The following is a 16,387-nucleotide window of genomic DNA, read 5'->3' as shown; positions in this document are numbered from 1 at the left end:
ATTCTGTAATCAGAAGATATTTAATATCATAATCATAGTACCTAAATGCTTTTAGTATGGTAAAAAAATTAGTTCATTTGTGACTATTATAAGCAAATCCAACATAAATTGTCACAATTATTCTATTTGATTTTAAACCTAGGGTGCATTTTTTTTTACTTAAAGTTCTTGTTTAAGAGAACTTTGTTCAGCCTTTGATGTTTGGGCAAAGAAAGGCAAAGAATAATGCCTCGTTCATCTATTTTATGATTATGTCACAGATGCTTTTAGCTCTCATGTTACAGATATACAACATTTACACTAAAACAGAATTAGAAGTCTTGCTAAGACATCTTGGTTTGCATACTGGACCTCCTATTTGTTTTAGTACTAATCCAATCACTGTAAAGCCAAGAGAAGTTCCACTATTGATTTTAGCGGCACGACATTGGCCAAATGGTCCAAGCAAGGTTATTAAATAAGTAGTGCCTATTTAGCATAATTTTTCCTACTTATTATTCACTTATTATTGTGTGAACACAAGTCCAGCCAATCTGTTTAACTTTTAATATTAATAGAATAGTTACTGGGGAGTAGTTTCTATTTGTCAACAGATATATTATAGAAAGTTGGTTGCACTACCTCATTACTCTTGCTTTGTGAAAGAGCCAGGCTATCATTTGTCAATTCCTCATCATCTGCATTATTCCTGTTAAGAACTTTACTCTTCTTCTTCTTGGATCCTCCATCGCTAGCCGTGCTGCTATTATCTTCTTCATTACCTTCCTCATCATTGTCATCCTCATCACTTCCACTCCCATCATCTTCATCATCTTCATTATCTCCATCACTCCCCTCTTTTTTCAATGCATTCTTCCCTTTTCTTTTCTCAGCAGTAGGCCGCCAGTCATTGTCATCTTCACTGTCATAGTCATCCATATCATTTAGTTCTTCCATCGATACAAAATCCAGCAGAGGTCGGTTCCTGCGCAAATTCCATTTTTTTGGTTCATTTGTTTGCTCATCAGCCACAGCATCAGGTTCAGCTGCTTTCTCCTTCTCTTTCTTCTTTTTTGGCTTTTCTTCTTCATCTTCTTGCTCTTTCTTTTCAGTCTTAATTACCTCTTTGTCTGCTGTTGGCACTTCTTCTTCAGTGGAGGTTTTTGGCTGTTGTTCTTCTACTTTCTCTTCTGCCGGTTCCTCCTCCAAGATATTTTCTTCTGATTCAGTACAGGAACCTTCACCACTGTCCTTAGATGCATCTTCACTCCCATGACCACTTCCTTCAGAATCTGTTGAGCATATGAAAATTTAAAAAAAGTTCCGACACAAATGTACCCCCAAAAATAAAATCTCTTGAAGCAAGTTGTTAAACAAAAGAATGATGCATGTTCCTCCCTCATAAGGTATTCCACCTATTTTTTCAGCTGGTGTCCAAATACTGCTATTTCGAGTGCTATGTTGAGAATCTGTTAAACATGAGTGCATTTTAAGATGCCAAAAAAAAAGAAAAAAGATGGTAGAACTTATTAAATGAGCATTATATGTTCCTTTGAACTGCAGCTCATATTAACAAAAAGAGTAGCACAGAGTAATTTCCATGTGAAGTCACATCTTAAAGAAAGAGCATTCCAGTTTTTAATTTCTGGAGATGTTTTCTACATCTTCAAAATTAAATAACTATCCAATAGAAGAGGTTTGAAATTGCAAAATGAAGAATTTACATAACTAGTTCTAATAATATGGATATTCCCACACCTTCATTTTTAATACATCTTTGTTTTTCTGGGTTTGAGGGCTCTTTTAATTTCCAAGGTTAGTTCATTAATTAATCCCACATAAACTATGCCTCATTCAGCATTGCAGCTGCACTACAATGCATTAACCTTACACTACTCATATGGTATTGTTCTGTGTGTACTCACAATTTAACTAACACATGCCAACCTGAGCAACAGAAAAAAGATTTTTATATTAAAAAAGAGACATTTTTGCTATAAAGTACATGTAAAAAATATTGAAAAATGACAAATGAACTTGTTAAACTTTATAAACAGCATCCACTTTGCTATCTCTCCTTTTATATGGACCTACTGCTTTTTCATTCATTTCCTTAAGGAAGGAAAATTCAGAAAATATTTTTAAAAATTTAAAAAGAAAATATAATTTCTGGATCCAATGCAGAGATCAATTAGGGCAGTAGCTACGGTTTTCAGTTTGCTCAAAGCCATCATCAAGTTCTTGATCCACTGTCATACCGACGCAAAGATAAAACATGTTGAGGCTTGCAAATTAAAAAAAAATGTTAATTGTTTTAGTTACAACCCAAAAATCTCCATCACTCAGTATCACCTTACACAGAGAACTTCTCTGCACGCTCAGCTCAGTATAAATCCAACTAAACAAACACTGAGATAGGTGTGCACAGTGTGCCATTTCATGTGGCATTTTTTTCCACCCCAAGGAACATTGTCAATGATTGGCCAGTTGTTACTTCAATATAATGGTCAGTTTTGCCTTCTTCTGCATATACCTGCATGTGGAAGAGTGCAGTTCAGAGTTCAGAGGAGATTATATAACTATCGACAAAGAAGTCCATAAGTGTTACTGTTACTGATTAGGACATCAAAGCTACCCATCCCCTTACAAGCTAATAGAAACTAAACGTTTCCAACATATGTTCTAACATTTAGAGATCCAGAAAAAACACAATTTTTTTCTACAGTCTTTAAGAAAAACCTCAGTAATTTCTCCACACCTATTAACTTTAATTGTAGTAATCAAAGTACAAAATAATTAAGTTTTGAAAGAGTAGAACATGAGTCAGGCATACACAAGAAATAAAACCAGTATTAACTAACAGGCAATCAAAAAAATTCTCTTTTCAAGTTGCAATAATTTGTTTGGCTGCAGAATCACAGGATGGGTAAGGTTAGAAGAGACCACAGCGGGTCATCCCAGAGCACACTGCCCAGGATTGCATCCAGACAGTTCTTGTGTATCTTCTGAATATCTCCAGTGAGGAAGACTGCACAACATTTCTGGACAATCCGCCCCAGTGCGCAGTCACCTGCACACTAAAGTTTTTCCTCAAATTCAAGTGGAACTTCCTGTGCATTAGTTTCTGCCCATTGGCTCTTGTCCTATTGCTTAGCACTGAAAGGAGCCTGGTGCATCCTCATACTCTCCTTTCAGACACTGAGAGACATGACAGACATGGATGAGGGCACCCTCTCAGTTGTCTCTTCTTAAGGATGAACAGGTCTAGTTCTCTCAGCCTTTCCTTGTTAAGAGAGAGTACGTCCACAGAAGGACCACAAAAATGGTGAGAAGGCTACAACTCTCCATGAAGACAGGCTCAAAGAGTTGGGGTTATTCAGCTTGGAGAAGGCTCTAGGGAGAACACAGCTTATAAGAGAGATTTTTTTACCAAGGCCTGTAGTGACAGAAAAAGGAGAACCAGTTTTAAACTGAAAGAGGGTAGGGTTTAGACTGGACATAAGAAACTTTTCAATGAGCATAGTGAGACACTGGAACAAGTTGTCCAGGGAACCTGTAGGTACCCCACCACTGAAAATATTCAAGGCCGGGTAGGGTGTGGCTTTAAACAATCTGGTCTAGTGAAAGAAGTTTCCTACCAAGGCAGGCAGTTGACTCTGATTATCTTTAAAGGTTTTTTGATCATGGGTTAGTTTATAGGATATCAGGCCTGCTGGCAACAGACAGGGCATACCAGATACAAAGAGGAGGGAAAAGGATCTTTGCATAGGAGTTAGCAGGGCTCACTGAAAGACTAAACTAGATTTGAAATGGGAAAGGAATAAACCCAAGTTCCCTAGAGATATGCCTGGAGGCAGCACAGTGCTTTTTGGGGGACAACATGCTAAAAAGGTAATTTGGTCTGTTGCCTCAGTAGAGGTAGAGAATGGAGATCCCTGCAGCAGTAAAGACACAAGGGTTATTATGTGTTAGAAAACATGGACATGACTGAAAATGGTCACGGTAAGACTTAGGGCTTGTTCCCTAAAAAAGCTGGTGAGATAACAGCCCAGCTGAAGGGTCTCTACACCAACAGGAGGAGCAGAAAGCCACTGAGCAGCAGTAAAACTATGACATATGTGCCACCCATAATAGTTATCTCACCCCCATGAGATAACATGGACAGCCAGAGTGCTGCACTGGATGGTTATAAACTCTTCAGAAGGAACAGGCAAGGAAGGAGAGGTGACAGGGTAGCCCCATATGGTAGAGAGTGTTTTGATTGTCTAGGGTGTAATGACGATACAGCTGTTTAAGTGTAAGACTCGGAGGAAAGTCCATCAAGGCAATATGGGTGGGAATCTGTTAAAAACCACCCAACCAGGATGAAGAGGAAAGCAAAATAGTCTATAAGCAGCTGGGAGAGGTCTCACAACCATTAGCCCTCTTTGTCATAGTGGACTTCAATTTACCACGTCCGCTGAAAACGCAATACAGCAGAGGGGAACTGGCCCAGAATGTTCCAGGAGCGTGTGGAAGATAACTGCCTGACACAGACAGTGAGGAAGCCTACCAGTGAAGACTCCCCACAGGACCCGTTACTTGTGATCAGAGAAGAACTTGTGGGTGATGTGATGACTGTGGAAGTGTTTTGGGCAGAGCAAACTTGAAATGATAATTTTCAATTCTCAGAGAAGCAAGCAAGGAGGTCAACAGAACTTCTATCCCAGACTTCCAAAGAAATGATGCCCTGTTGATAGGCACAGTCATCAGAGTCTCTTGAGTGGCAGTCCAGGAAGGCTGGACATTCTTCAAGGAAATCTTAAAAGACAAGCCAGCAGTGAGAAAGACTGATGTGCCTGAACAGAGAGCTGTGAGTTTTGATTGGAACTCAGAAAAACAAGGAGAATTTAAGGCTTTTGGAAGAAGGGGCAGGCAACTCAAGAGGACGACAGGGATGATGTGAGGGAGAAAATTTTTTTGCAGGGAGAATATTAGAAGGGTCAAAGACCAACTAAAACTCAAGCTGACTACTGTCATAAAATATAATAAATAAATAATCAACAAAAGGAAGGCTAAAGACAATCTCCACCCTTTCCAGAATGAAGAAGGAAACAGTGCCAAAGGATAAGGAAAAGGCTGAGGTACTTAATGCCTTCTCTGCCTCAGTCTTTAAGAGCAAGGTCCATTGTTCTCTGGGTATCCATCCCCCTAAACTAGAAGACAGACACAGGGAGCACAGTGAAGCACACATAATCCAAGGGAAAATGGTCAGTGATCTGCTATGTATCTCAGACACACAGGTCTGTGGGCCCAAATGAGCCACATTCAACCATTTACCAGCAATCCTGGCTTACCAGGGAGGTCCTAGATTATTAGAAGTTAAAAAAATGTGATACCCATCTGCAAGAAGAGTTAGAAGGAGTATCCAGGGAACTCCCATCAGTCCTGCCAATCTGACCCTAGAAGGTCATGGAGCAGATCATCTCAAACACCATCAAGATGATGGAGCACTACAGACCGGGGGCAGAGGGGCTGGAAGGCTGCCCAGTGGAAAAGGATGGGGGGTGCTAGCTGACATTTGGCTGAACAAGACTCAGCATGTGCCCAAGTGGCCAAAAAGGCCAAAGCCATCCTAGCCTTAATGTACCAGCAATAATGTGGGCAGTAGGACCAGGGCAGTGAATGCCCCCCTGCACTTGGCACTGGTGAGGCCACACCTCAAATCCTGTGCCCAGTTCTGAGCTCCTCACTTCAAGAAAGACATTGAGGGGCTGGAGTGTGTCCAGAGAAGGACAGTGGAGCTAGTGAAAGGACTGGAGTGAAGTCTGGAGAAAAGGGGGCTCAGGAAAGACCTTATCACTCTCTGTAACTGTGTGAAAGGAGGGTGCAGCAAGGTCAGTCTCTCCTCCCATCTAACAAAGGATTGAACAAGATGAAACAGCTTCAAGTTGCAACAGGGGTAGATTAGGTTGGGTATTAGGAAAACCACTGAAAAGGTTGCTCCTCAGGGAAGTAGTTGAGTCACCACCTCTAGAGATATTTAAAAGATGTGTAGATGTGGCACTTAGGGAAATGATTTAGTGGTAGGCTTGGCAGTGCTAGGATAACAGTTGGACTCTACCTTAAAAGGTCTTTTCCAGACTAAACAATTCTAAAATTCTATACTTGCCAGTTCTCATAAACATTTTACAAGTAACTCCCAAAGCTATATTCTCGTAGTAGACATATAACAGATTAAATGCCATATGTATGCTCAAAGCAAAATGTATTTTGTATCTCATTTCACAGGTGCCAAATGCCTATGTGCACTATTTGTCTAACTGTAAATAAGGTCATACAAGATTTTGCCACGTTAAAATTAACTGAAATTTATAACTTGGCTTTCATTTCCCCACCATAAATCTATGATAGACATTTGTTTTGATGCTTTAACTGTGCTGATGCATTTCTAAATAGTCTTAAGATTTTTTACAATTAAAGCTTTCATTTTGTTTCAGAGGGAATCTTAGTCTCGGTACAGTTTGATCTCTAACAGCACTCTAATTTACTAACACTGATTCTTGTACATCAATACTACACAATGCAATAATTTAAAGCAGAGAACAAATAAACACTATTTTCACTAACTTCTCTCCTTCAATTTCTCTTTTCCTTCTGCCTGCACATTTTGCTTTCTACTCTCCTTTATATGTTCATATACACACCAGAGATATCTATAGTATGAGCTATCTCTCCTTGATCTGAATGCATCCACTGTGATAGGTGCTTTTCTAGAAAGAGCTATTCTGTGATAACAGCAATTTTTGCAGGTCTTCTTCTGTCAGCTGCACTTTTACTGAGGAAGAGGCTGCAATATACAATTTTCTCCTTGAAAGAAATGCTTAAAGAATGGCTCTTTCAAACTGGCAACCATATCATGTCATTCCCTATAGGAGAGAAGTAAAGCTACTCTAAGTGAAAGATGGGGCCAGATACACCATCAAATAGTGAAGAATACAGAGTTCCACTGAGGACAAATATGAGAGATAACGGCGGGGAGAAAGACATCATTTATTCCTCTACACCTTGTATCTTCAGCTCTACGAAGCACAACAGCAGGTGGCAGTCACATCTAAAGAGGATATTTCTGAAAAGAACAGAACATTATGCTACAGAATTAACATATATAAAAAGTGTAATAAAGAAACACTCCACTCAGCCATGGAGTCTTGGTTAATATGCACAATGCACAAGACTTCAGGGTAAACCTACTGAAGTCATTACATGAATCAACAATAAAAAAATCCTCTCAGGGTTTTTTGCAGGACCATTTAACAAACAATTTTAAATACAACACCCCACAATTTTTAATTTTTTTTCAACATTCTAAGAAAACTCATGTATAGAGAGAGCAAGTGCTATACTACAAAAGTACCTGGCCAGCCACACACAGCAGAGAGTCTGGGTCTTCAGGACAGTATTTCACTTAAAAAGCAGCTCTTTAAAAACAGCTTCACTGACTGATTTAAGTAAGCTATAAAGGATAAGCTGGTTGAAGGCAATATTGGACTCAGTTTTGAACTTGCCTCTTCCACAAACAAAGCTTAACAAATTCCAAATAGTAGACAAGAAGCATTTGGAATAATTTTAGAAAATTCTTCTATTTGCACCAAATCCTATCTGATTGAGTCTTTCCAAAGTGCTCAAAGCTACCTACAACGATCAAGGATCCTGGAACATTGAAAAGCTGAGCATGCAACACAGAAAACAACTACCACTACTTAATAATATTATTCAATAATAATCTAGCCATCATGTGACAAAGAACTACAGTGGCCTTTACAATCCCCTCTTTTTGAGAGCAGTAACAAAACCCAGGATGCAGGTGAGGTTAATATCACTCCACCACTATCATCTTATCTATTGGTCCTTTACCCTCTTTTTCCCCCACAACAAGGCAAACAACTAGCCTTTGACATGATTATGTGAAATTACCTAGTGATCTCTGCTAAAACACCGTGTTAAGCATCATGTACAATCCCTCACCCAGGGTGCCTGCATCCTAATGGATGGGAAATGTGGAAAGCACTACTAAAAGTCTTTGTTAACAGCCTCTGGCCATAAATTTCCTTACAGAAGAACAGCTGCAGTACCACAAAAAAACCCTGGCACATGTGCTATACCAAACATGCAAAAGCAACTGTACTTCTTACATAGCTGATCTAGGTATCACAAAAAAGACTCTGTAATACCTTAAGGAAATGCTTAAACTAACTAGAAAGCTACAATATTAATAACTAGATGTAAAAAAAGAGCCAGGAAAACCTAAATCATGTATGGAAAATATGAATTTTTAAATTACCAAAGGCAGAGTTGTGTAACTGGTAAAACTGTGACCATATTTGTCTATTAGACACAGAGGTCTATTATGCTAAGTAAGAACTAAAGGCTTAATACCTCCCTTGCAACATAATTCCAAGAAAGAGAATCTAACACACCAGTTAGATATATGCCCCTGGCTTTCTATGCTATTTTGCCACATATGATGATTAAACACTAGTAGACTACCAGCAATTCAACATCAATGGCACTGGCAGTTAAAAAAATTGAACTGTCCAAAACAACATGATTAAGAACACACAAAATCAAACCAATATAGATTAAGATGCTAGAGCTCTATGGAGAGAACTGTCTGCTCAAATAAAGTTTTGAAAAGAAGTATCTAGTATGTATTAGCTGCAGAAGGAGATTGAGCAGAGCAGGAGATAAAACTGACCAATGATCCGCAATTCAGAAAACAAGTATTTAGTTTAATAGAAAAAATGATGGAAAGGGAACAAAGGAAAGTCATTTAGTAAACAGTTTCCTCACTTTTACACTAGCAATAATTATGTCATACATCATTTCAGTAGGTGCCTGTCACAGTCGCTGAAATGTGTTAGGCCTGACAAAAATGTTCTACAGCAGAGAGCAAAGCCCTGTTGGTTGGCTCAGACCCAGCTGAACCAAACCTGAGAGGTTCCCCAATGTGGGGATCCCCATTCAGGCACCACTTATCACAGTGTGATCCCAGGTCCAGTCCAGCCAGGCAAAGCGTGGCAGGAACAATGGAGAGCCCAAAAATAGAACTTCAGTGGTAGTGAAATAACAAACACAGAGACCGCATGGTCCAAAGGGCAGCATCCCAGGGGCATGGCTAACTTGACAGTATATAAGGTTACCTGAGAGCAAAGGTCCAATCCCTAATGAGGGACAGGGACATGACTTAATGTCAAAAGTCCTGAACCAACAAAGAACCAGAACCAGAGACATGACCTATTTTGGAATGATGCCCTTAGCATCCTTATTTCCATACCCTGCTTCCCACAGTCTCAGGTCTATGGTTTCTGCATAAGCTACCTGAGCTAAGGTATTATCCATCTCAGCTAGCTCGGTTCTCACAGGTGTCTATTCAAGTTGCAAAACCACTCAAAACTAAAGATTGCCAATTTTGGCTTGAGTCATTAGGAAGTGCCTCATTTACAATGTCAGAACACTGATGAAATTGGGTGCCCTACCAACTCCTCGTCAGCAAGCACCTGGAATAACAGAAATCCCAGTGCTTCCAAAGAAAATGGAAGTTGAAAACCTTGTCAGAGACTCCAAAGTTTTACTTAGGGTGGCAGACATCTGTATGGACAGAAGTTTCATCTGGGATGGAGGTACTCCAAAAGAACATACTGCTGGTATTTTTCATTTTCTCAATTAGATAAAGCCCTTGCAAATTCCAGTCTCAGGAACTACACATTAATATGGAAATATACGATAATTTACCAATGATTAACTAGTCAATATTTACTCTTACCTTCACTGTCTGCTGAAAAACTTTACAATTTTACTCTTGCCTATCACTTAGGTTTAGTCTAAAAAACCAAATGTATTTGTTTCTTCATCAAGATTTCAGTACTGTTAAACTAATACTACAGTATTTTGATCCTTCACAAATATTTCTTTATATTACAATATCCTGTATATTACAGTTTCCTGTATAGGAAAGCAAAAGTGTAATCTTCAGTGTGCTAAGAGGAAACAAGCTACACAAAGACAATGATATTTGCAACTTTATATTTCTAGATTCAGACACAGGTTTTTAAGAATAGATAATATATGCATTTATGTAGATCATACTTGTTTTAAACAGATCTTCTACTGACTTCAACTGCAAGAATAGTACACGATATATCTGCAAGTCAGGCTTCACACTTGACACAAAAAAAAAAGAAAAAAAAAAGAATGTATGTAAAAATTTGAGTCAAGAAGACTAGTAGCAGAAGTAGTGGCAGGATTGAGTTCTTCAAAGGTAGCATTCAGTTATTTTCTTCTTAGCTACCCTGCGATAGGAACCAGTCCTTAAATTCACACATGATTCTTGTTCAAGGACCACTACATTCCTCTGTATGATTTCAATTTCAGTTTGTGCGCTGACAAAACTGAGTTCACCGATGAGAGAGTAGAAAAGTGGTAAATTCTTGCTTTGGAGTCCTGCTGGGAATTACTCTACACCTGTACTCTGATTTCTGACATCAGTGTACCTCCAGCTGATCCCACTGCAGAAAAAGAAAATGAACAAAAGGACTCCCCAAAGCATGCTTTAGTTAACTTAAAAGCAAAACTTCAAATAACTGATGTGTATTGTGAAAGATACTATTAAAAGCCTTAAGTTGATTATATTACAGCACCATCATTTCAAGTCACATTTTGTACACTCTGACTCCAAAGGGACAGTTTTTTTGATTGATCCTACAGTAAGATTACATATTACAGTCTTTCTCATGGAACAATTTTCTCAAGATATTTCCAAAACCCAGAAGAATACAGTACTATAGAATACGGCATTACTAATAGAAACAGAGAGGCCATTAAAAATTACTTTGTTCAGTACAAACATAATGAAAATCCCAGAGGCCTGAAAACTATTTACATTAAGTAAATTTACAAGAATGTAACACTCCTAAAATCAGTTTCTCTAAAGAGATGTCAGAATGTTGAGATCTTTTAAGCAGAAAAGGCCAACTGACTGCTGGTGTGACCTAAATCCAAAAGAAAAGAAATTAACTACACTAAGTAAAAGTCCATGCTGCCTGTGGATTTTTTTGGTGGAAAGAGAGGTTAAGCGATTTGAAATATTTTTTTATAATGAAAAAATTTACCAAGTTGCCAGGACTCTGAAAACAAAAATTCAGAAATGCCAGCTGATTCCTAAAAGCACTTAATAGCAACTTCTCAAATCCTTACTGCACTGCATATTCCCAGAAATCTGGCAGAACAATGAAGGTGCATAAAAGTTTAGGTGTTCTGGATTCAGGCCCCATGTATTTGCACAGTATCATCTACTAGTACATACCACTGGAGATCCTAAAGCTTACATATATGACACATCAGAGTCATCAGGGAGAAAACAACTGCAGAATTCTTTTAACTCATTTAAATCCTTTAGCTACTTTTTAAATCTGCTTTGTTATTTTAAACACCTGTATGTGCATTTATGAATGAAATAAACATAAAAACATACGTTGTGGAGCTGTGGAATTACCATATTAGAATTTATGCTCATACTCAATGCAGACTGGTTCTTACTCCTGACAAAATCATTTCCTGTTGTAAGCAAACTACACAATGTCATTTTGAATTCCAGCAAATACTAAATACTGATTTGCAACAGGCTGCTCATGGAGAGTCCTATATATGTGTGTGTAAGAAAGTCCCTTTATTTAATCACTTCTTCCAGCCAAATCAAAATGGACTAAGTGCAAACAAATTTAACAGTATGTTATACCAGCTTCATTTTAAACCAGTACAGATGTTCTGCTTCAGATTTTCTGCAACTATTCATTTAAACTTGTATTACACATAAGAAACTCTTATTTGTAGTAACTTTCTATTCGTCAACTTCTCCAAACCCTCACAACTTTCTTTTCCCACACTGAAAATCTTCAAATAAAGTATAAGTTGTCAAATTCCCTTGCTGTTTCAAAGTGTTTTCACAATATTTTAACTTTTATTAAACAGAACATTAATTTCTTCTACAAATGATAGATATAGGTTCAGAAATGCTAAAACAACACTTCATGAGATGTAGGAACACAAAACAGTAGTTAGAAAAAAAAACATTTTAAGTAGAACTTGGGTTTTTCCTTATATGCTTGTTTCAATTCAGTGTTGCATATTTAAAGGAAAATCCATTCAACTTCCTCAAAGTGAAATTGATTTCAAAATACACTCAAGGCTAGATACTGACCAGCCCCCTCTAGTATAGACAATGTCCTAAAAGTCAAAAAGGATAACAATTACAAACTAATCTTTTGCACTCACACACTGTTGAGTCAGGAAGCTGCATTTATTATTTTCAATTAATGACCATCTTTTGAACAACTAATATACTGCTCTGAATTATGTGTTCATCACCCATACCCCTTTCCAATCCTCATTTTCCCTTAAATCCTGCCTACATTACTGTTCCAAAACAGGAAGATTTTCTTGAGTAATTAAAAATAATTTCCTCTTATGGAAAATTATATCCTTATTCAAAAGAAAGGATCAAAAAGCCTCAGAACACAATTAAAAGAGTAGATGAAACAAGCCCCCAAAAGTCTTAAAACTAAATTAGTAAGATGACATCAGTTTTACTCTCATAAGCCACTGCAGCCTGCTCTACCAGAACAACCAAGGGAAATAACACCTAAGTCTAGGAGAAGAGGTGGTGAGAAGAACAAAACCAACCAACCAAACCAAAACAAACCACAAACAAGGAGCATTAGGACATACCTTAAACCTGACACTGGGTGAATGATTATTAAGCATTTTTAAGTTCATCAATACAGAGGAACTAGCCAAATCCAAAAGAATAAGCCTTTAAATGGGAATATATTTGCACTATACATTCACACAAAACATACACCAGCATACCCAGTGCAGAAAAAACAAAGTCAAGTTATTTGATAAGCTGCCATAATGCTTCCCTCACATCTTATACATCCTGCATCTTCTTGTTTATTTCCCTCAGCATACACCACAGAACATCTAATGTACAGTTTATTGACCAACATGGTCCTATCCCCTCTTCCCCTTTCCTTCAATATACTTTAATGTACTAATTTTATTTTGGCCATCTTGCCTATTTTCAGTTTCTGTGAATGTTCACTGCAGGTACAGGAACCTGCATATATAGGAAAGACTACAAAGCAGCAACACTCTGTGGTAAGGACTTCCTTATATGATGAATCGTGTACACTTTTCTGCACATTTCTATCTGAATCACACCTTAAGTTTGTCTACTGTAAAAAACAATAAAAACCAGAACAGATTATCTTTTTGCTTTAGGTTCTTACTCACCGAGCAGAATTAACCTTGAGAAAAAGTCAAGTTCTTAAGTCGAAAACAAACTATTATCCAACTTGTTCAAAACAAAATGGCTTTAGATTCTTCTTATTTCGATACTAAATACAGTGAATATTCCAAAAATTATCCCTACACTCTAGAACTCAAAAGCAATAGATACAGTAAATGCAGTCTGCACAGAAGTTACCCAAATGTTTCTACCAAAACTTGTTTCACAATCATGAGATTACTGTTTTAAAAAAATTATCCCAACTGAAGTAGTGATTCCCAGTTATCCAATCAAGTCACTCCCTCCAAGGGGCTCCAAGTCCCAGCAGACTCACTACAAGCATTCTGCCTCCTACATGACATTAAATGAGCAACCGTAAACCAAAAATGAGATAATTCTGAATCGAGGAGATGAGAAAGCATATTTACCTGAAGCATCTCCAACTTTAAAATCACTGTCATCAGAGCTATCATAATCTAAAGCTTCCAGCAGCGAAGCTGCCAAAGGCTTCACCTGTCTCCTCTTCGAACTGCGGTCCACTGCAGGGAAAAGAACAGTGCTGTTACTGGGTGGCATAAAGAGAATTCGGCATCGCTAAGGGCATTTAAAGCACAAGGCAGCCCGGGCGTGACGGGCAGGGGCAGTCCCGAGAGCAGCAGCCGCTCCGGGTCCCGGGGACAGCCGCGGGCACAGGCGGGGCAGGGCAGGGCAGGGCAGGGCAGGGCAGGGCAGGGCAGGGCAGGGTCCGCCCTCCCGGCGGGGCGCGGGTGCTCCCTGCAGGCGCCGGGAGCCGCTCGGCACCGCGCACCGCGGGCTGCTGCAGCCCCGGGAGGGCTGGGCGGGCGCCGGGGCCGCCGGGCCCCCCGGAGCGTCCAGCATCCCCCGGGGACGCGCCTCGGCGAGATCCGCCAGCGAACAGACGCGAGGGGAACGCGCCGCCGGGACCGCGGGACGCCCGAGGGACGGCGATGCGCCCGCTCGCCCGGGGGCGCTCCGCGGGCACGGCGGCTCCCCCGCGGGACAGGGCCGGCAGAACCGCTGCGGATCACTTACTAAAGCCTGCGCGGGTGGGCGGCGGACGGGCAGGGGCCCTCGGGTGCAGCGCCGCCGAGCCCCGGGCCCCTTCCCCAGACAATGGGCACGGCGGCGACCCGGATGCAGACCCGCGCCCGCCCCGCCGCCCGCCCCACCGCGCAGGCGCCGCCCGGTGCGCGTGCGCACGGCGGGGGGAAGCCCGAGAGCGGCGCTGGCCGGGCCCTGCGCGGGAGGCTCCGTCCGGGCCGGCGCTGATCGCAAACCCTCAGCGCAGAACGGCTCCTTCTCAGGGTACTGCTGTAAAAACAGCTCTGAAAACCGCTCCGGCACTTCTCCGTTTCCCCGTTTAGAAACGGGAAAGCGTCACAAAGCTGTTCTCATTTAACCCCTGCTCGAAGAGCTGAGTTTCTCGTGGACTCGGTTGCATTGTTAGGCTCATTCCTGCACTTTCGAAGAACGGTAACCCATTGCATTGGGAAGAAAAGAAAAGAAAAAAGTAAAGAAAAGAAAAATTAATTTGGGAAGAGATTGTGGGAAATGGATTTGTAGAGAATTCCCAAAGCCTGACAGGGCACACATAGTTTGCGTATGTTCCAGGCCAGGTTGGCTGGGGCACTGAGCAGCCTGATCCAATTGAAGGTGTCCTGGCCCACGGTTGGAACTAGGTGACCTTCAATGTGCCCTTCAACTCCAAACCATTCTGTGATTGTATGAAAATACAAATCCCAGGGATTATTGTTTGATCATATCACAGGAGTCTGGGAGCTCAAAAGCACAAAACCCAATGGTGAGAGAGGGAGAGCAAAGGGAGCAATGCTGGGCCATTGCCTTTGCAAGAGTCCCAGCTTCGCCTCAGTTGCAAGGGCTGTCCCTGGCCCCTGTGTGCACACGCTTTTTCCAGAGTTCCCTTCACCTCTCTGCCCCTACACCACCAAAATTAGCCACCTGCACAAGTTTTAAAAGAAATGATGCTCTGGCACACAGATATGACTTGAAGAGCTTGGGGATCGAGAATAGTGCTAAACAGGAAAGCTTCCAACAGGATTGTAAGGGCTTTAAAATTGGTAAATGTGTGTTTATTGATGGATAAATGTAGGGCCAAATTCATTCTGTGGTTGTATGGAAAATCACGCTATGAAAACCCAGTGTCTGTAAAGGAGACAGAGGAGTCCTGCAACTTTATTCGAATAAATGGAGAGAGTCCACTGGGACACACACAGCCTCCTTTTATCCTAAACTCCTGACCAAATGTTGCCCTCTTCCTTTCCCCACTTGCTGAGGTACTGGGAAGGTACAGCCTTCCGGAACCGCCTACCACATACTCCCTCCTTGAACTCCTGTCTTTTACGCCAAAGTTCAGAAGTTTAGACTTGTGCAGACCCACTTGTCTGTTTCAGGAGTCAGGTTGGGCTCTGTAACAAACCTGCAGCCCAAAGTTCAGAAACTCCCACTTGCCCATTTCAGAAGCCCAAGCTGTCTAGGCTCTCTAACAAACCTGCTGCTTGAAGTTAGTAGATATATTAAGACCCATTTCAAAGATGTTAACACCCATACCCTCACTCATGGAATTGTTTGTAAAGACATTAGCACACATCTTCTCTATCATGGTTAAGAGTGGAGAGGACATAAAGTGTGGCAAGCATATGTTTTGTGGCCAGAGCCTGTGCTGCATTTAGCATAGTGCTGCATGCACCAGAGCCAGAACTCCTCCTGGCATTGCAAAGATGGGTACCTTGTTGGTGGTGTATAAGTTTTTAAATAGAGCACAGAGATGGCTGGTTGGTATATGATACAATTATGCAGCTGCAATACTTTCAACAATAATTTTCTGTGTTTCTGATTTTGAGTATTTTGGAAGGACAGAAAATTCCAAAGGTAAGTGTGAATTCTGTTTTAATTCTGTGCTTGAATTTCCTGGGGTTTAGTAGCATCTTATCACATAGCTGATGTGTTCACAATGATTGCTCCTGTTTCCTCCATCAATTCTTTGGCTACATAGGAGGTGTGATTGCAAAGTGAATTCTTTTCCTGAATCTGGTTTTGCCA

The 16,387-nt window shown here is 40.6% G+C and overlaps 1 protein-coding gene across 6 annotated transcripts in view; it reads right to left on the bottom strand.

Annotated features, from left to right (window-relative positions):
* The window catches only part of PHF14 (PHD finger protein 14), a gene marked incomplete at its 5' end in the record, with an annotated part of 163,155 nt that extends 148,577 nt beyond the window's left edge, over positions 1-14,578 (bottom strand). For 4 of the 6 annotated variants that reach the window (XM_083881180.1, XM_083881179.1, XM_083881178.1 and 1 more), the window contains 3 exons: positions 622-1,271; positions 13,735-13,845; positions 14,360-14,481. In XM_083881180.1, coding sequence (XP_083737306.1) covers positions 622-1,271; positions 13,735-13,845; position 14,360 — 762 coding nt within the window. Of the gene's footprint in view, positions 1-621; positions 1,272-13,734; positions 13,883-14,359 lie in introns of those variants that run through there. The other 2 variants (XM_083881182.1, XM_083881177.1) reach the window with 2 other exon arrangements.
* Between the last annotated feature and the right edge of the window lie 1,809 nt (positions 14,579-16,387).

This window comes from Zosterops lateralis, assembly GCF_965231275.1.
Source record: "Zosterops lateralis genome assembly, chromosome: 1".
In the NCBI taxonomy this organism is placed as follows: domain Eukaryota; kingdom Metazoa; phylum Chordata; class Aves; order Passeriformes; family Zosteropidae; genus Zosterops; species Zosterops lateralis.
The sequence above is the reverse complement of the archived record's forward strand: the minus strand, read 5'-3'. Positions and strand labels throughout refer to the sequence as shown.